The 21,564-nt window shown below is 38.5% G+C and overlaps 2 protein-coding genes across 3 annotated transcripts in view; one reads left to right on the top strand and one right to left on the bottom strand.

Annotated features, from left to right (window-relative positions):
* Positions 1–782: 782 nt before the first annotated feature.
* Positions 783–13,815, top strand: SRPRB (SRP receptor subunit beta). Its single transcript, XM_081329534.1, has 7 exons — positions 783–999; positions 6,734–6,828; positions 7,016–7,093; positions 8,745–8,827; positions 9,178–9,314; positions 9,922–9,976; positions 11,291–13,815. Exons 1-7 carry the CDS (start codon positions 864–866, stop codon positions 11,505–11,507), a joined length of 801 nt encoding a protein of 266 aa, XP_081185660.1. The 5' UTR covers positions 783–863; the 3' UTR covers positions 11,508–13,815.
* Positions 5,807–21,564, bottom strand: part of RAB6B (RAB6B, member RAS oncogene family) — a 65,926-nt gene continuing 50,168 nt past the window's right edge. Inside the window, exons 8-10 of one of the 2 annotated variants that reach the window (XR_014026675.1) lie at positions 20,604–20,729; positions 15,206–15,297; positions 5,807–5,913 (exon numbers count right to left, since the gene is read on the bottom strand). Coding sequence is in view for 1 of the 2 variants with exons in the window: in XM_081329536.1 (XP_081185662.1) it covers positions 20,665–20,729 (65 nt within the window). In the remaining variant the exon portion in view is untranslated. Of the gene's footprint in view, positions 5,914–15,205; positions 15,298–18,895; positions 20,730–21,564 lie in introns of those variants that run through there. The other variant, XM_081329536.1, reaches the window with a different exon arrangement.

A 21,564-nucleotide genomic window follows, 5' to 3' on the forward strand; every position in this document is an offset into this window, starting at 1 on the left:
ACATTGTAGTTAATACATTTTAGATAAATATTGTCATGTTTTTCCCCTCACTTCTCACCATTTTTTTAAAGTATCAAACTAGATAAAGAGCTCTGAAGAACCCCAAAGTCACCAGAGCACTTTATTTAAATAAAATTATTACTCAATTCAGGTTCAATAGACATACTGCCATTACAGAAGTTGCAATATAATATGGGATTTACACCACACAGTTTGTTCTGAATTTATTAAAAACACTCTCCAATTATTGTGGTTGAAACAAAATTTAATAACCAATGCTGTCAGCTTCTGTCAGTGGAGCACGAGATGACTGACGAGCAGAAATATTATTCTCATCCCGATTTTTCAAGAGTCACGATCAAGATCATCATCGCGTGGACATTGATCAATTGCAGTAAAACAGCCTTTCTAAATGCTCCCCATTTCATCTTCTATAGCTTTTATAAATCTGCCAATACTCTATGTCGAATGAAATGGACTAATAAAATCATCTTCGAATGTTTCAATCTGGATCATCCCCCAAACTCTGTTTTCGGGTATAACGTTACAAAATTCTGATGATTTTTTTTTTTGTTCCCTACAAGAAATTGGTGCTTCAGATTTAAAACAACCTTCGGCATGTCCGTATCACGACGTTTCTTCGCTAGGAATTCTGGGAGCTGTAGTCCAATGTAATTATATGGTTTTGGTTTTTTTTCTTACATGAAGACGAGTGAACTACAATTCCCACAAATCTCTTGGAACACGATCCTCTGCTCCCGCAGCCAGCCACCTGCCGTAGAAACCGGAAGATGACGATTGCAGAGCAGGAAACCTCGACACGTTATACGTATTAAGCTGTCACTCGTGGTGAGCGGCTCGGCATGAACGGTGTGAAAGTGACGCCCCAGCGCGAGGGGTTTCCCCCTCCCCAAGATGCGCCTCTGCCGGCCCAGGACGTGGCGCAGGTCCGGCTTTTGATCTCGGTGGCGGTGGCCGTCTTCGTCGTCTTAGTTCTGGGTGAGTTTCAGGCGCGCCCTGTGCAGCCTCTGGCCCTGCTCGGCAGTTGCTTTCGAGCGGCGCAGCTCTCTCCTTTTATATCACAGTTGCAAGACTGGCGTACCCAGCGTGATTATTTGAAGGTAGGTGGCAGTGAGGCTTTTGTGAAGTTCATCAGTGGGTCTTGCCGTAGAGATGAAGAGGAAAAACTGGGTAGGTTATTAAGAAATATCCCCTAAAGGTCTTGCCACGTTTGGGAAAGGAGGAGTAGATTGCTCCCAAGTGTATTAAATTGGCACTTCTGTATTCTTTCTTCTTTTTAACTGAAGACTGCAATTCATGGTCTGATTTGGGGGATTTTTTTTTACAAAAGCGGTATTCCTTGTCAATCTTATTTTTCCTTTTCTTTTTTTTTTTGTTCTGGCAGTTGACTCCAAACAGTCTTCTACTGTCAAGATAAAGTGGTTGGGAAAATATTGTGATACATCACATCTAGCAACAAGCTGGTGAAAATTGCTTTGGACTTTGTTGTGAGGATTTTATAGTATTTAATGAAAGTGCAGGAGAAAGAGAGCTTGTAGGCAAATTTAGAAAGTGAGAAGTAGGCAAATTTAATTGACAAAAGGCTTATGATTTCTTACAAGATAATTGAAATTTGTAATTCTGGCAAAGTAGTATATTTATCATTGAGTTTAATATTTTGAACTGCTATCCTACTACAGTGGTACTTAAAAGTTTGTAATCCTTTTGAATGTTGACTATTTCTACATAGGTATGATCTAAACCAGGCATGTCAAACTGCCGGCCCACGGGCCGGATGTACCATGACAAAACCACGCCCTCCCCATTGCCGGCAATGGGGAAAAAGTCGTGATATGTCGTGTCACATTACAGGACGTCATGAGTTTGACATGCCTGATCTAAACTGTGATCTGTTCTCCACTAGAAACTTGATAAAGAAAATCCAGTTAAATGAGTCAAAAACATATTTGTATATTTATTTATTGAGGAAAATGATCCAAAGCTACATATGTATCTTTTTGTGGCAAAAGTATGCCATATCTCATATATGAACCTTAACACTCCTTTGGGCATCAATAACTGCAACAAAATATTGAGCAGTCCTGCACACTGATTTGGAGGAATTTTAGCTCAGGGCTTTTCAACCTTTTCACCCATTGTACCACTTTTAGGATAAGGCAGTATCCGAGTACCACCAGTCGCACAGAAAGTTGTCAAAAACTTGACCAAAAAAACAGGAAAAAAAATAAAGTACAGGTAGTCCTTGACTTACAACAATTCACTTAGTGACTGTTCAAAGTTACACTGTCACTGAAAAAAGTGACTTATGACCATTTTTCACACTTATGACTGTTTTGACAGGCGAAGTCAATGGCTGGGGGGGCGTGGCCAGCTCATCACTCAGGTTGCGGGGTCCCTGTGTGTGTGGGGGAAATACGTGGGTCTCTGGTGGAGGGGGTGGGACTGGGGTGGATGCCTTCCTTCCATCCCTCCCATTGTCCCTACATTTCTTCTTTCCTTCCTTCCTTTCTTCCTTCCCTCCCTCCCTCCCTCCCTCCCTCCCTTCCTTCCTTCCTTCCCTCTTTGTCCCTTCCTTCCTTCCCTCCCATTGTCCCTATCTTTTTTCCTTCCTTCCTTCCTTCCTTCCTTCCTTCCTTCCTTCCTTCCTTCCTTCCTTCCTTCCTTCCTTCCTTCCTTCCCTCCCTCTTTGTCCCTTCCTTTTGCAAGCAGGAAATTTTGCACAGGAATTGTAGCTGGATATTTCTCCCCCCCACCCCCCACACACATACTTTCCCTGGCTTGCTCCTCATCTGAGGTTTCCTCATTTCTTCCTTCCCTCCCTCCCTCTTTGTCCCTTCCTTCCTTCCCTCCCTCTCTCCCATTGACCCTACATTTCTTCTTTCCTTCCTTTCTTCCTTCTCTCCCTCTTTGTCCCTTCCTCCCTCCCTCCCTTTCCTTCCTTCCCTCCCATTGTCCCTACTTTTCTTCTTTCCTTTCTTCTTTCCTTCCTTCCTTCCTTCCCTCCCTCCCTCTTTGTCCCTTCCTTTTGCAAGCAGGAAATCTTGCACAGGAATTGTAGGTTTTCTCCCCCCACACACACATACTCTTTCCCTGGCTTGCTCACATCTGGGGTTTCCTTCCTCGCGAGGAGACCCACAAGATTTCCTGCTTGCAAAAGGAGCATCCGGGATGGGGAAACCCCCTCCCCCCCCCCCGCTTGCCTTTCCTTTTTTTCTGCAAGGGAGAGGAAAGGAGGAAGCCCAGAAGCAGCGGGCGAGATTGCAGCCCAGCCCAGAGAAGGGGAAGGAAGAGCCGGTTGGAGAATGCATCTTTCGGTTCGGGCTCAAATCATGAAGCCAAAGCAAAGACAGAAGGCTTCCCAATCACCATTCACCGCAACAGGCATCCTAATCACTACAAACCATTAAGTCTATCCGTTAATAGGGGAATCAAACAGGTGTGTTTTTTTTCGCCTCCCATCTCTGCAAGTTCTCTGTTTGGTTTTAGTAATTAGGCAGTGGATTGTTCACAGGAAGAGAAGGAAAACTTACTAGCTCCTGGTATTAATTTTGCCTTGAACTCTGGCATTTTCTCTGCATCCAAAAGATGGTACAGGGGGAGGGGAGTCGCAGCGCAGCTAAGGGGCTCCCTGGAACATTATGTCCAAATTCCTTACCCCTCTCTTTCCACGCACCTCCTGCTGCTTCTACCCCCACCCACCCTCCGGTTTTTAGGAAGCGAACAAAAGGCTGCTAAGACTGTCAAGAAAAGCCAAAATGTAGGATCCAGCGCAGAACCAAGGCGGCGGAAGGGAGGGAAGAGAAACTTGTGTGTGTGTGTGTGTGTGTGTGTGTGTGTGTGTGTGTATACACATATACATATGTATTTATATATATGTGTGTACACACACACACACGCACACCCTCACCAAGACCTGCTGAGTCCTGGTCCTCTCCCGCCTCCTCCGCCCCCCCAGCCAAACCCTTCCACCGACTTTCAGACAAACAGCCCTGCATCTCCCTAGGCTCGTCCCATGCAAAGCAGGCAGGAGATGCGGCGGCATTTCACTTTCTCAGACATGTTGCACAAATCCTTTGGACCCTGGCTCCCGGCAATCTCACTAGCTCGCTTTCTGCAAGTGAGCTGCGCAGGAGTGTGATTGGGTTTCTCAGCGCAGCTCAGCTGTAGTTGCACAGGCTGATCCCGCATTACTGCCCAGTTAACTTGTTTGCAGAAAGCAAGCAGAAAACAAGAAAATGAGCTGCGCAGGAGTGTATGATTGGGTTTCTGTGAAATAGTGGGGGGGAGGGAGTCAGGCGGGCGCGTTTTTCCCTCTGTAGCCACGTTCTGATGGCTTCGCCTGGCATGCATCAGCAACACAAACATGAGCCTGCTGCTCCCACCTGCTGCTGCGGGATGAGCCCTTGGGGAGGGCATGTGCCATTTGGCTGCTTTGCTTTCCCCTCTGTAAAGCTGGGCACCTCGGGAAGAGGAGAGGGGGGAAAAGTCTCGAGCCCCAGGAGGCAATGTGAGGGCCGTGAGCGGTATCGCAAGCTCGCATGGGGGGGGAGGAGGAAAAGAAGATGGAAGGCCACAACAGAGAGGGAGAAAGAAGGAGGGAAAGAAGGAGGGGGTGGTTCTGAGGTTGCTGCTCAGGGCTGCGACGCAAGTCGTCTCAAACACCTACCTGCCGAGGGAGTGGATGGCTGTCTCCCCTTCAGGCTCGCACTTGCTTGTAAAGTAAGAAGAGGGGGGGAAGGACGACACGGATCCCGCACGAGAAGAGGTCAATCCAGTTGCTGCACAACAAGTCCCTGGGGAGGGCGGGGCCTCTGCCAACCAGCATGTTTACTGGCAGCAAGTGAGCTGGGAAGGAGCGGAGCAGGGGAGAGGGGGGAAGGAAGGTGACGTCACGTACCACCAGCCAGGTGCTCACGTACCACCAGTGGTACGCGTACCACCGGTTGAAAAGCCCTGTTTTAGCTCATTCCTTCTTCACAGAACAGCTTCAACACAGAGATGCTGATAGGCCTTCTTGCATGAAGTGCCCACTTCCACAATATTTCTATAGGACGAAGATCAGGACTTTGACTTGGTCATTCCAGAATATTTAATTTTCTTTGCTTTAACCATTCTTTGGTAATTTGAGTTGTGTTTTGGGTTGGTGTCTTCCTGCATTCCTAACCTTAACCTAACTCTGCACGAGCATTTTCTCTTCAACTTCAGTTCAAAAACAGATACTCTGACATTTTGCTGTAGAATATGTTCCTACTATTCAGAATTCATACCTCCATCAATTATGACAATCTGTCCTGGTCTGTGGGCAGCAAAGTAGTCCAAACCATGATGCTGCCACCACCCTGTTTCACAGAATAAGGTTCTTATACAGGAATGCAGTGTTTGCATTTTGTTGAACTAATGCTTTTCAGTCAAGCTAGAAAGTTGTATTTTGGACTCATCCATTCATAGAACATACTTTCAGTATCTTTCCAATTGACCCATCTGATCTTTTGCAACTTGTGGATGGGCAGTAGTGTTCTTTTTTGAGATTAGGTCTCCTTGCAGCCCCGTCATATACATCACTGCTGTTCAATATTCTCATAAAAAGTGACATTCATCAATGCAAGAAAGGCTTTAGTTCTTTAGATGTTATCCTGGAGTTCTTTAAGACCTCCCAGAGCATTACACATATTGCTTTTGATGTGATACTGGTTGGTTGACCATTCCAGGGGAGGGCAATAATAGTGTTCAGTTGCTTTCAATTGTACACTATCTGCCTGACAGTGAACTGGTGGGATCAGAAGTCTTTGGTTATAGTTTTGTAATGTTTTGAAGACCAGTGAGCAGCAACTTCTGTTTTTCAGAGGACCTTAGAAAACTTCTTTATTCAAGCTACAACACTCCTCCATGTACCTATGTAGAGAAGATCAGACATTGATAGTGAATACCCAGAATTCTGGTTTTTTTAAAGAAAGCAGGACATCCCATACTTGCACTTTACACTGATTGAAACACCTGGCTCTACTTTTCCCTTCAATTGAATTAATATTTCTAGAGGTTTACATATTTTGCCACATTTTAGCTTCATTTTCCTCAAATAAATGAACGAGTATAATGTTTTCTATTAATTTGGTTAATTGTGTTCACTTTATCTAGTTTTAGGATGTATGGAGAACACATAACATTTTAGATCACATTTATGCAGGAACTTTGAATATTCAAAAGAACTCACAAACTTTTGAGCATTACTGCATATTTGCAGTAATATATATCTTAAAAATATTCTTTGTTTTGAATGAAATCATCGTTCAGTATAGACTTTTGTAAACCTCCTTGGGGAGGTTTATAAAAGATAAATGAGTTAAGACTTATTTCTAAATAAATATACTTGTTTGATGCGGATGTATTTCTGATTTGGTGTTCTTGTGTTTCTGATCTGGCTAGTATGAGAAAGTCATTGCTTATACAGAAAGTGGAAAAAAATGAATTTTACAGGAAATAAATATTGTGAATTGCCTGCTTATTCTGTCAAATCAACTGTTTATAACACAGAGAAAAGGTATAGGTTTGGGGAAAAAATTGCACATTACTTAAAAATGATAACTTATACTCCGTGTATATAATGTGAAGTAGCTTTAGTTTTAGACATTGCATGAATCAAAATATTTTCATGGATAGTAATATTATTTATTAATATACCTTAATTAATCAGTGGATTGTTTGTCTTTTTCAGTAATTTGGAAACTTTTCCAAGCAAGAAAGAGCAGTCGGACAGCAGTGCTTCTGGCTGGTCTGTGTGACTCAGGAAAAACTCTTCTATTTGTTAGGGTATGGAAGTTTATTTCATAATTCTTTTAGACTAATATTTTGCTGTGATTTTTCCCCATGTTATTTCAAGATTAAAGTTACACACTTTTAATTTCTTCTTGCTTTTGAAGCTTTTGAAGCTTTTGAAAGCATTAGATCAATAATTTTACTGAGAATATTTAATTTTGTCTTCTTTCGATTTCCACAGCTCTTAACAGAAAATTTCCGAAATACTCAGACTTCCATAACTGATAGTTCTGCCTTGTACAGAATAAAAAATGACAAGGTAAGGATGGAAATATTACATATTGTGGTATATATGTATACACAGGGCTTTTTTTCTCATAGAACGCTCAGAATGGCATTCAGGCACCTTTTTTTGCAAAAAAAAAAAGCTCCCTCTATTGGCTTTAGGAGTAGGCAATCTTGGCTCTTTTTTATGACTCATGGACTTCAACTCCCAGAAATCTTGAGCCAGCCACGCTGAGGGGAAAGAGAGAGGTTTCCAAGCTGAGCCATGCTGGCTCAGGAATTCTGGGAGTTGAAGTCCTTGAGTCATAAAAGAGCCAAGGTTGCCTACCCTGCACTAGAGGAGGACATTAAAATTATTTACAAGGTTACTTCTTTAGGAACTAAACGTTTAGAATCTAAAACAGCTAATTCAAAAAAGCCAACAGGAAAGAACCTCACATTTTTCATCTGCTTCTGTCTTTTGGAAGGTAAAATTAGATAACAAAATAATCTATTTCCTATGTTAACATCTCTGCAATGAAATCAATAAAGGTAACAGGAAAGAAATGAGAAACATTTTTCTCAATGTAATATGTCTAATTTAGCTGATGCTAGAAAAAAATAGTATCTTTTATAAATACTCTTGAAAACTGTTTTGAATCTATAACCATCTATTACAACTAAACCAATTTAAATTAAACAATTCTTAAGAATGAAATATTCTTAATTGGGACTTTACTTTTACTACTTGGACTGTTGTGTGTTTTGAAAAGTAGATTATTTAGAATCTAGTTATGTTGCACTTTAGTCTTTAAATAATTAACCTACTATATACATAACAATATATGCTGTTTTCCATGGTGAGCTTAACATCAATAACAATATTTATTAAAAAGGCTAAAATAATTTCTGGTGGTATTATCTGTACATTAAAATTTTGTTTAGTCACAATCTCACTTTTCACATTCTGGACAAGCGGTGGTCATCTATCCTAGCAAAAGATGTTACATATGTGCATAAGTGTAGTCAGTAGCATATGTCTTTTTAAAAATATGCAAAGAAACATGCAAAGAAACAAAAATAAGTCCAAAATATCTGTATTACACGCAGAAATGCCAACTTTGCAACCAATATTTCTCATCCATAACTATGGCACCCTAAGGATACCTGCATACATGCAAATGCTTCTGTGGGATCAGTAACGCAGCAGGGATTGCTTTTTCTTTCCAGTAACAGATTGCTGGGAAATACCAAACATGGCCTTGAGAATTCCAATGTTTGTTACAAATTTTTCTGGATGTGGTTGGAAAGAGGCTGTTTGGCGCCGGAGACCACTGCCACGAGGAACATAGCTCTGGGTCGGGGTTCGGAGCAGCTCCGGGTGGGAGCTCAGCATGGGCCGCAGTGTGGCAACTGCGGGGAGGGGAATCCCCGCGGCATGTGGCTCCGAGCCGCAGGGGCAGGGGTGCAAAGGACAGGCAACGCTGCCATAGCAAGACACCAGCATCGCTTCCAGTGACATCACCTCTGAGTTCCGGCACCTTTTTTTTTTTAGAAAAAAAGCATTGTGTATACATATATGGAAGGATTGTTATTCATTTGAAATAAACTCAAATAATGGTAGAAAGTGATAAAAAATATATAAGCCTAAGCAAAATACTGCCTAAAATTGCTGCATGATAAATTATTTATTGCTTCTCCTGTAGAATAGGAATGTGACTTTAATTGACCTTCCTGGCCATGAGAGCTTGAGGCTTCAGTTCCTGGATAGGTTCAAGGCTGCAGCTAGGTAAGTTTCAAAAGAATGGCTCTATTAGTATTTTCAAGACGTTACCGATGTATAGACTTATAGGATTGCTGCAAATAAATAAAAGGATTTGATGAAATATGTGCATCTCTCTCTCTCTTTTCCTAAACTTTTTTGTCTTGCTAATTGGAGAAGAGGAGAGTTTCAAAACAAAACAATTCACATTCAGATACCAAATTTTGACAATATCAAAACTTATTCTTAGAAGGAAAAAGTGCTGATTACAAGCAGTCTTGTATGGGGGGGGGTGAGGGAGAGTTTGTCTGTCTTGCTGATATACCACTTGAAGGATAACATAAGTTAATATCACTCACTGCAATTTTTTTGTATAGGGCAATTGTGTTTGTTGTGGATAGTGTAGCTTTCCAACGGGAGATGAAAGATGTGGCAGAATTTCTGTACCAGCTCCTGACTGACAACACAATTCTGAAAAATGCACCTCCCCTCTTAATAGCCTGCAACAAACAAGGTAATGCCTGTCATCTTTGAAATAAGCTGGCCTTCATTTACATATAATTTAAAATGTTTCTACTGATTAGTATTTTGCCATGCCTTTCATAAGTTATAGAATAAGTGCACATTTGGAAACTGGTTTCTGTCAATCCTGGTAAACTAATTTACAGCTAATATCTATTTCTGAAATTTGGATTATGATGGGAAATCATGGTTTATTTTAATGGTGGTTTATGAACTCAGCCAATTGGCCAGATACAAATATAACTATTATTTATACATCTGGATGGATATCAACAACCTGGTACTAAACCACAGTGTTGCAGTGGTGAATTCAGGGTTTAGTAACTGCCCTTTTTAGGAACTGAGTGATGACTGTGTCCGGATGTAATTATTGTGTGACTTTCCCCATTTCATGCAGTTAGATTTGCCTTCATGAGCTTTTCTGATGATAACTCAGATTAAGCCCTTTTCTAAATACCCTCCAGTTTCTTTGGAATGCACCCCCTAGAGTTCAGAGGCTAGCAGTGTCGTTAGCTTTTAGAAAGTTCCTTCAAATGTATTAAGCCATTGTTATCTATAGCACAGTATTAATATGTTTTTTTCCTTATTCCCTTCCATAGATGTTACAATGGCAAAATCTTCTAAGCTCATACAGCAGCAACTGGAAAGAGAGCTGTAAGTTCAAAGGATCAGCTTATCAAGTGTCACCTTCATGCATTTTTCTTTATGTGCAAGGTTACTGCCCAGTAGTGATGAACTTTTAAAATTGTTTTCATGTTGTCATGAAGACACAGTGGAAAGTAACATTGAGCAATGAAAAATAAAACCAATTTTGCCTGTAGAATTTCCAAACTCTTCTGATGCATGAGATCAGCTAGAGTTTTAAATAGCAACATACATATTAATTTAATCAAGTTACAGATGGCGCATGTTTTTTAAACATTGCTTTCAAAAATTATTCAAATGATTCTTGATTTAGTATCTCAGTTGGTGTCCTCCCTCCCTCACCACTGATTTTTTGTTGACTCCTGGAGACCTCCTGAATGAGTCCCTGCAGTTTTATTGACAAGATTTTGGAAGTGGTTTGCCATTGTCTCCTTCCTGAGAAGGTGTGACTGAGTTCCTACATTTAGTCCCTAAAATATCCAATTTTACAAAATTGTATTTCTTTTATAATCTAAATGGAAAATTATAGTTTTATGCATACTATATAGTTCACATTGACAAATAGCAATGGTTACTTTGTTTTCTCACACATATACCTGAGTCTCTTCCATCCATTAAAATAAGGAACATTTAAAGTAATGCCATAATTTGTTTTGTGTTTTCAAATTAAATTTCTGAGCAGATGTAGCACAAAAATGTGTTTTCCTTTGTTGAACTTTTAAGTTAACCATTAAAGCTAACCCTTGAATCATTATAATCTTATTTGTGATTATCACCTGAACTGACAACATATTGCAAAGATGTTGCTGAGAGGAAAATATAATTTTATTCTCCTTTTCTCCACTTTTCCTTTCCTAAAGTACAATTAAAGAATTAAACTCTTGACCAATTATTGAAACTTACATTTAATTTAATTATGATTGGCTGTTGCCAGATTTCTGTGTTTTGGCTACAAATACTGTATCTATGATCTAATAATTAGGTCATTTTTTCCAAACTTGGGTTATTCATCTGTTTTATTTATTTCTGTGCCATGCTTTCTCTTGGGCAGCTCAGAATGACTTAGAAGGAAGCAGTCTTAATAACAGTATAGCCAACAAAACATGAAAATAATAAATACAAAAATTAAAGTAAAAGTTGTTTTAAAGGGGAAAAAAACAATAAAAGATAATAGTTTGGTCCTGGAGAAGTTGTGATCCTACCCATATTAGCTAGTTTCATACATATTTCTCTCTAAAAATTGTGCAGCCTGCCCACAATGCCAGTTTTTTATTTTATACAGATCCATTCTCTTTGTCTAAACTTTTTCTCCTTTTTTTACAGCAATACCTTACGAGTAACTCTCTCTGCTGCCCCAAGTACCATGGATAGTTCAAGCTCCGGATCTGTCATTCAGCTTGGGAAGAAGGGAAAGGAGTTTGACTTCTCTCAGCTACCCATGAAAGTCGAATTTATTGAGTGTAGTGCCAGAGGAAGCAAGGGAGAGGAGGGTAGTCCTGACATTAATGACTTAGAAAAATGGCTAGCAAAAATTTCCTGAGCTTGAGTTTTTAAAAGGAGAGGTAGAGAGGAAGGTGGCAAAGAACATCGCCTGGAAAGAATAGGTATTGTAATGAGGCATGCAATTTAATAGAGCAAGAACCTGAGTTTTAAATAGTTTGGCTAGGAAAAAGGTGCACATTTGGAACTGTAGCAGTGGCGAGGACATTCTTGCTCAGGGAACTTTTTGCTTTCTATTCATTGTTCGCAGAAAGGCTCTGTTTGAAGGATCCTTGTTCTTTAAGTATAGCCTAGCAAAGTGTAGCTCCTATTTTGCTTCCCATTCTCACTGTTGCAGATAATTTTCCTACTCTGTTTGAGGAAAAGACCCTTTAAAAAGGAGAATCCTTGTTACACCAAAGTCACAAGATGAAAAGGAGCATTTCTAGATATTCCTAGATTCAAATTCCTTTGCTTCTGCTTTTCTTCCAATACTCATCTCATCTGAAATGTTTGTGATCCATGTCAACTTGTTATTTTATTCCTTCATTTTCTAGAAAATTTTATAGCACTCTGGAATGAGTAGAATTTACTATTGTAACTACAGTAATGTGACATAAAAAGGAATAGGTAACTACTACCAATATTCTGCGCAATGCCTAGCAGTTGGTATGTGTTGTTTTGCTTCTAAAAATTGACTGAATAATTGGTACACAAGATTAGAAAATCCTTCCTTCCTTCCTTCCTTCCTTCCTTCCTTCCTTCCTTCCTTCCTTCCTTCCTTCCTTCCTTCCTTCCTTCCTTCCTTCCTTCCTTCCGATGTGATGTTTTTATTACAGTATTTAAAGTGTGCTTCTGATAGTCCCCTATTCTTTGTCTGATACACATGTGGTTGAATTACTAACTTCTTAGCAAATGTTAAATTATATAGCATCTTCATGGAAAGAGAATGCCAAGATTGTAAATCTACTAAAATGTAACACGCTCTCTTCTGAGCATGTTACATTTTAGTAGATTAAAAACTTCCATTAGTGCTTTAAGATAATGTCATTCCATTAGCTCTTGGAAGATGTTTCTCCTGTAGAATGTTCAGTGTTTAAGAGAAGGAGTAACCATTAGAACTTGTATCTGTGGTTCTCTATCAAACAAGATGTAGCTGTTCTCAGTGATATTCTTGTTTAACAGTGTATTTTATATGCCATACTTTTTACAGCAGAAATAAGTAAGTTAAAAATTTTTTAGTCTGTCACAAGCTGGACTTGATACTTTTTCTAGATTAGTTGCATTTCCCAAAAAGTGATACATACACAGAAAACACATTTACAGTAATTGTTCTTTTGAATGCTTAGTATACCTCTCCTCTGACCTGTACCTGTTACTAAAGACCAAGTTCTATTAAAATAGTTTTCTTAAATTGTATGAATGGGGCCCTAAGATTTATGTATATCCTACAAAAATCTGTTCAGTATTAATAGCTTCATGATTTGATCCAAAGTATAGATTTAGAAATAGCTTTTTGTGCATTGGGTGGCTTGCAAGTAAAGCATCAGGGTCATGCCTCTAAACTGTGTTTGAGCTTAGGAATGGAGTTGTGTTCTCTTGCTTTGAACTTTACTTTTATTTCATAAGCTTTTTGCCAAATCCAAAATAAAAGTGGTAAAGAAATCATGAGTACTTTGCTTGCCATGAGGCCTATGTCCCACATTGTCCTTGAACAAGCTGCAAAGTTGTAGAAACCCACATGTTTTTCATTATTATTTATGTCTATCAATAAAGATATTTGCCTAACATACCCCTGATTTTCCCAAGCACATTTTCTTTAAATAGAATATGTGAATATATTGTTTCAGAGTGCATTTTAAACATGGTTATTTTTGCTTGTGAAAGCTTACGACTCTTGCTACAAAATTCTATATGGTTAAAAGATGTGATATTTTAACAGGAGTTACTGTACATTCTTTTGTATTTCATTTCTAAATTGTAATTGGGAGGGAGGCTATAAGGAAGCAATAGGGATGTTGTAGAATTTAATTTGTTATAGGATTTAAACCTTAATTTCTGGAGCGGTGTCAAATAGCAGTGTGTGAAGAATTATATCACAGTTACAACCAACATTAAAAATCTGTCTACTGCAGGATGTTTAATGAAAGCCCTTCAGGCTAGAGAAATGCTGGATTACTTGTGTGAATACAAATGCTTTATATGTAGCAATAAAATTACCTTATATATTTTTAATGGGAATTTAAAAAGACAGAATTACAAGACACAGGTATATATATGTACAGTATATGTTTTCTGTTTCTGTATTTAAATAATTGCTGGAATAAAAGTAAATAAAAATCTTTTCCTATAGCAATAGGAAACTACTCCCATAGTTTTATTTGCCCAATATGTATCTGCCAATTGAAGGCAGCATTTTTTTAAGGATTTGTTAATGGTGCGAAGAACATTTGCATTTATGGAGAGTCTGCTGCTTTTATTAAAAATAAGTTCTGATATGATATTTATACAGAAATTACCTTTAATGTGATTTATAACCAAGAGCTTAAAGACTTTGCTCTGCTTCATGCTGGGGGTGGTTGATAGATGAATATCAGATCCCATCTCCCCCCCTCCCTCCCCATGTTTTAGCTATTGTATTTTTGTATTTTTATATTTTTGGAGTATTTTATTCATATAATTTTATCTTTTTAATATTGTAAGGTGTCCAGAGTTATCCTGTGCTAAAATGAGGAACCAGTAAAATTAATTAATAAATAAAATTATGTTCTATTATACTACCAATTCCAATGAAAAGTGGTCCCAGTGAGACTGTCTCTTCTTTTTTGTCTATAATCTGTTTTTCCTCTCAATTATCAATTCAGTGGGAAACTCCCCCTTGCGTGATTTCTGTAAATTGCTCTGGGGAGTGCTCTAGAAACTTCTTTGAAAGCTCTTCAGCTCAGCTATGTCCATCTGGGGAATTTTGCTGCTGTTTTCACAAAAAAAGGATGTTAAGAGATGGAACAATGGTATAATCAGGCCTGTGATGCTGTCTGAGAGTACTCTTTGCTAAGAAAGAGTAAGCAAATATTTTGAGTAAGCAAATATTCAGCTTGGTGAAAGTTTTCTCTTATTCTTTTTCTGCCTAATCTTTTGAGAATTTATTTACATGGATTTACTACTGCTAATCTTTGTGCATATTTATCAGAACCACATCTCTGCAACTTCTGCACCCAAATGTGTTGGAATAACAGCTCCCAGAATTTTAGCTAGATGGCATAATATCAATGCCCATGTTTTCTGCTTTCTCTTCCACAAATAATCAAATGTTTCTGGTATAGGAAGCTATAACTGTGGCAAAATAGAGACCATAATAGAGGGCTAACCAGCCTGTTTAAACCCCTGTGAAGAAGGCTCCACATTCCATTGTGGAGCAACTGCTTAGAACATTCATCCTAAGGCCATTAAAATTTGCCTCTTCATAATTTAAATCTTTTTTTTAAACCTGTCTTCTGGAACAACTTTAAACCATTCAATTCAATCCTCTACATCAGGTGTGTCCAACCTGTGGCCCACAGGCACATGCGGCCCCAAACAGCTACTGTAGTAATATGCTCCCATAAGGCTGTAAACTTTTAACATTATGTGATTTACATAGATTAAGTATATTATATATTTTGTATGCAGCCCAAGACTATTCCTGTTCAGTCAATGTGGCCCAGGCAAGCCAAAAGATTGGACACTGATGTTTTACATCTTGGCCTTTTGGATACTTACAGGTGTCATGCCTCCCCACTGTCTTACATCTTCAGGCTAAATACATCCATTGCCTCCAGTTCTATAAACATTTTGCCTTCCAGGCTCATCATCTTGATAATAAAGATAATAAATAATAAGAAAGACATTTGAAATACATGTCGAACCATTTTTGTGCTTCGTGAATCATTGTGTGAAACCAGAACTAGTGGGGAACGCCTCACATCAAAACAAAACTAATGGACAATTGGAGTATTGCTTTGAGGGTGAACCAATACAACGGCGCTTGAGTTTGTCTGCAATAATTGTTTTAAGTATTAGATGTATAGTTGAGAGATAAACTTTTAAGACGTTTGCCTTCAAACTATAAAGACTTCAGTATTATGATCTAGCCATTGAGGTGAGGAAGCAGTCTGGAATTTCTCTATGGTAAATTATAAATTATGAATAGACTTAAGATACATCTGAAATTCCAGCAAGATGCAGTATTCTTTATATGTATTGGAGGCCCCTCCACACACAAAACCCTGGGCTTTATAAACAATTGCCGTAGAATAAAATCCAGACCAAGTCTCTAAACAAAACAAACTTCTAAACAAAACAAACCTTCCCTCATATCAACATTATCCATTAATCCATTTTTTATATTTTAATGGTTTTTTATGTATCTGATCTTCTGGAGAAGGAAAAGAAACATTTCTACTTCAAAGATGGAAGTGTATACTTATGTATAATTGTTGCTAGAGATTATAGTTGAAGCAGATGAACTATAAGGGGGACTGTGGTTTCTGATGAGTTTGTATCCTTGCAGACTCCCAACTTTTTAAAAAAATGGTCAATTCATGTACTTCAGACATACATTGTGTGTTTGGGAGGCCAAGGTATCTTCAAAATACCTTATGCCGTGGTGTCAAAATTGTCACGTATGCTCATCTCTTATTCTGTTCAGCTGAATTTTCAGAAAAATAAATTACACCATGGTTGTATAATTTGTCACTTAACAAAAAAACTTTGGATTTTTCCAGTTGTTCCTTAGAGATGTGTAATACTACACATCTACACATTCTACATTGGTTCTTTCACATCTTTGTATGGCAAAGGTTTAATAGGTATTAAAAGGAAATACTGTAGCTGGACTTCCTTCATAATTTAAAATATGTTCAGTTTCTGTTGATACAATATTAAATTGTATCGCCTCCAATTTTTGCTATGGGGTAATTATGTTTGAGCTTCTGGTAAGGTATCTAAAAACATGAAATTTATTTGCTTAGTTTTGGGAGATGCTTTTCAATGCCAGTGTGGTTTATTTAATATGAATGAGACTTTCATGCTTTACAGAGATAATTTTGCCAAGGCATCAAAATCTCAGACCTTTAGAAAATATTCATCTCAGCTATGCCATTTTTTATTTACATGCAGGTCAAGTCATGTTTCCAATTTGGATTTAGTATGCCTACAGCTACAATGACTGCCAGGTTTTACATGTCCTTAACCCCAGCGCCTGCCCGAGGAAGAGCTTTCTCTCTTTCTTAAAGTAAATCTCCTATGAAAGGGAATAACATAACGTAGCATTTACATTTCTCTGCTCTGACGGTGCAAAGGGAGGTACCATTCCGATAAATCCTTGCATTTACCTATTTCTTTGGAATAGGCAATAAGAGACTGATTATGTATTCTCTGATGCTACTGTTCCTTAGATTATGGGGTCTTTTGAAAGCTAAAATTAAATATACTTTGAAGGCTCTATTTTGGTTAAAAGTGCCTTTCTTAATAGGAGTTCATTGCTGGGGGAAAAGTGCTAGCTTTAATTTATTCATTAAATAAATGGTCTATATGCTTTCCCCAATTATCTCTTTCCATTGTTTTTGGTGTAGATGCTTATCTCCATGTAGAAAGCCCACCTAAGTCGTTTTCCTTTGTTAACAGTAATAAGCTATATTTCATTTAATTTTCACTAGAATCGTAATAATTGGGAATTAAATATCTGAGCCTCTATAACGTTCAGCTCACTGTAAATTGTGTTGTCCTTTTCACGCATTATCAATTTACCACCCTGCCTTGCTTTAATTTTTTAATCACTTTTTGCAATGGTATGAGGGAACGGTAGGGGGAAGAGCTGCAGCCAGCTAAGCTGCCCACAGCAGGAATATGGGCATGGCAAACACTCAGAAGAAACCTGCCCTAGTTTCTTGGGCTGTAAAGGCAACAGTGGAGAAATGTATTTTCAGACTTGCAAGATTCTGATAATGTAACCTTACAATAATTTGTTCATCTAGGTGTGCTTCTTGTCAAAAAATTGCAGGTTTTCAGTAATTTGGTTTTATCTTTAAAAATGTTCTCTTTTCATGAAATACCCCAGAGAAAGAAAACGGGATGGGATAACCTGCTTCTGGGATTACATGTGTGTAACTAGGACCACTTCAAATAGTCTGTTTACTTTAAAACATTTTGTTTTCAATGGTGAAATGCAAAAATAGCATTGTCGGATCCAGTACATCCACGGCAAGAATGCACCTCACAACAATTAGGCAATACCACTTAATCCTGTCTTGCCATTATTGTCCCCCCCCCTTTTTTCTTTTCAGTGGTGAGCAGCACTGCAGAAACAGCTATTTCATTTTGGTAGTTTGCATAAGGGGTGCCTACATGGCTACTGCATGGGAAACCTGATTGATTTTGCTTCTCAGCATCTGGTCACCCAGAATAACAAAAAGCAGTAGGGTAAAGTGGGTAAAACTTAGGATATTTATGCCAGGAGGAGGAAATCGTCTCTCTTTTACTGGAAAGGAATGCATTTTTCACCACAAATGCAGTGATACTAAGTTATGGCCGTTGTTTTTTTGTGGTGTATTTGATTGCTTAAAGGTAAAGGTAAAGGTTCCCCCGCACATGCGTGCTAGTCGTTTCCAACTCTAGGGGCCGGTGCTCATCTCCGTTTCAAAGCCGAAGAGCCAGCGCTTGTCCGAGGACGTTTCTGTGGTCATGTGGCCGGCATGACTAGACGCCAAAGGCGCACGGAACGCTGTTACCTTCCCACTGTAGTGGTCCCTATTTTTCTACTTGCATTTTTACGTGCTTTCAAACTGCTAGGTTGGCAGAAGCTGGGAGTAACAGGCGCTCACTCTGTTACGCGGCACTCGGGATTCGACCCGCCAAACTGCCGAACTTCTGATCGACAAGCTCAGTGTCCTAACCCACTGAGCCACCGTTGATTGCTTACTTGCTGGTAAAAGTGTGGTCTGATTGGTTGCCCTTTTTCAGCATGTACTGCAGACTTATAGTGTAGAAGTCACTGTTATGTCCACTCACTAAAATAGTTAAGTGACCATTCACATCTTTCATCTCATAAAATTGGAACCTGGAATGGCTGATCAAATATGGTAGCTCTCAAAAGTTCTTGTCAAAAACCTGAATGTTATTTTTATAACTAATTCTGGAGACAAAGCAGAAAACAAGTGTGACAACCATAAAGTGAAAATAGCAGTGGAGATAAACAAGCTGCCTCTCTGCTAATGGTAAATGAATGAAGCAATATATGAGGCGGGGAAGTCACAGAGGTGCTTGCAAAAATGACAATATCCAGGACAAATCAGCAAGGAAATTAACAGGTCAGCAGATTTCAGAAGGGAAGAAAACTCCAGACAGATGATAAATAGATTTTGCTACAATTAGACAAACTACATTGTGCATGGATAAATGGTTGTGCAGGACTACAAGTAAGCAGAAGTAATTTCCAAAGCATATAACTGAAATGTTTCGGCTGTACAGAACTGAGATAGAAAAATACTATTCCATAATGAAAAAAAACCCACATTGGTTATAACATTGTAGTTAATCTCTGTGACACATTTTGTAATTTTAGCTGAAGTGACAGCTAAAATTATATCTCAGAAACTCAGTTTCTCTGTAGTGCATCCAGAATGTGACTACATGGACTATCACACATTGATTGACAACATCTGGAGATGTCTTTGTGTAGTTTTTTTCTACTTTCACATTTATCTGAGTTTCGTTTATTGAAGACATTGACAAATCACACTTTTCCCCAACAATTAACAAAGACTTTCTAGACCCACACACTGCAGCAACTATAATTTTTTACAATGATTGTTGGCTGCATTCTCAACCGTAATAGTGGGTGAAACCAAGCATCTATATTGTGCCCGGGTGTGTATACATACACCTCTACACAGCTCTGTGTGTTAATGTATGTTTTATGTCACTATGAGACATGCATACACATGTATACCAAAATTACATACACTATCGCTTCGTCATTGCCAAGGTAAATTTATGGAGACAGACCATTTATTCTCTCTCAACCTTTGTTCGTTCATGCAGAAATTACTATCACTCATAATAATAAACCACCTTGAATAGTCCTGTTGGTTAAAAATCAGGTGATCTTATAGGGTAATTTTTTTGAAGTTATAGTAATTAACAATCCTGTTTGAAATTTGGCAACTGGTTTGAATGTTTTCATTACAAGAATCTACTTTAACAATTGAAAGCATTGCATAACGATGTTTAGGGAGTGGGAAGGAGAAATATATGTTTTTCAACCTAAATTTAATGGCGCTCTTACTGATTATAGTGACTTATGCAGGGAATAAAGACTAATCCAGAGTTCCCTGATACAAATCATGCTTGTAAGTAGACAGCGGTGTCCCTGGTTTTCCATATTCACTCAATTATACATTTGTTCTAGGGCTTTCCATTAAAGTTTTTAAAAAATCACACACCTGGACTATGTGACATAAGTGAAGACTTTAAACCATTTCTGATATTAAAATATGATGCAGGAAGCTGTACATGCACCACAGAGTGTGCCAAGATGTTCTCTTTGAAAATGGGGTATACTGTGCAGAAAGACCACCACTGTCATGTATTAGAATTCACTTATAGCTTGCTCTTCCTCCTCTTTATAGCTATAGAATCAGAGACCTGTATTATATTATAACAGTTGCAACGGGACTGCTGTCTCTGGTGTATAAATGGTAACGCTCAGCGAACTGATCAGTATTAGGTTACTACAAGATGCAGCTACAGCTAATATGTTAAACTTTGAAATTAGGCAGCCTATATAATCTTGGGGTTTTCTTTGTAAATTTTAGCTCAAGTTGATGGAGACTTGATTTTTATTTTTTACAAATATACAATTTAAAAAAAAAGTACTCCAAAAGGATAAAAGTCCCCATGGCTGAAAGTTGTATACACACGATTAAAGTGTCTTGTGGAAAATTCTGAATTGTTTTGGCATTTTTAATAAAGTACATTATATTACAACTAAATAAAACAAAAAAAGAAAAGGCTAGAGCCAGCTGTTGATTTGTGTTGAGCCTCCCCACCCTAGAGAGGTATTGAGAGAAAAAAAATCCTCCCCAACCAATAACTCAATTTGTATTTTGAGGAAGCTAACCAATAGGAAGCAACACAACAAGCGTGGTGTCAAATGAAGCTGACAAATCCTGCATTTTGCATTAACAAGAACATCCTCCTTCACTCGCCGGTGGTTCCTGTGGTTTGTCCAATTTAATGTCTATCACTGAAAAAAAAGGGTTAAGGGAGATAAGCAAAAAAAAAAGCCATTCCTTTGGTCATTGTGAAACAAGAAGTGTAGTCCTTGACTTACAACCACAATTGAGCCCAACATTTATGTTGCTAAGCGAGAAATTTGTTAAGTGAGTTTTGCCCCATTTTACAACTTTTCTTGCCACATTTGTTAAGTGAATCACTGCAGTTGTTAAATTAGTAACACGGTTGTTAAGTGAATCTGGTTTCCCCATTAACTTTGCTCGTCAGAAGGTCGCAAAAGGGGATCACATGATCCTGGGAGCCTGCAACTGTCAAGCATCTGAATATAAATCACGTTACCATGGACATACTGCAACGGTCTTAAGTGTGAATAATGGTCATAAGTCACTTTTTTCAGTGCCATTTTAACTTCGAACAGTCACTAAGCAAACTGTTGTAGGCCGAGGGCTGTACCCGTACTGTATTAACCAGCAGCACCAACTCTGAAGGGGAAGAATAAGCATTGTCTGGCCTTAAAATCTGCTTAAATACACTATAGAGATAATTCTGATTAACAAACACAGATATGTACACTGCTAAAGAATGCTTATAGCAAAGTTCAGATGGACTAATCAATTATCTTCTTTATCCTGAAAATATTAAGAGTTCCATTTCCATTTATCCTGTTCCCTCTTTAGAATCTGTCCATTACTGATCATTTGGCAATCTATGATAAGAGTTAGGAAATAGATTATATAACCAACTGTTACATCTGATACTCAGTTAACCAGTGATAGTAGTATAAATGCAGAACCAGGACATAAAAGGAGATCTAAATCGTGCCACTATCCCTCCAAGGAATAAAT

Source organism: Vipera berus (assembly GCF_964194415.1).
Source record: "Vipera berus genome assembly, chromosome: 5".
Classification (NCBI taxonomy): Eukaryota; Metazoa; Chordata; class Lepidosauria; order Squamata; family Viperidae; genus Vipera; species Vipera berus.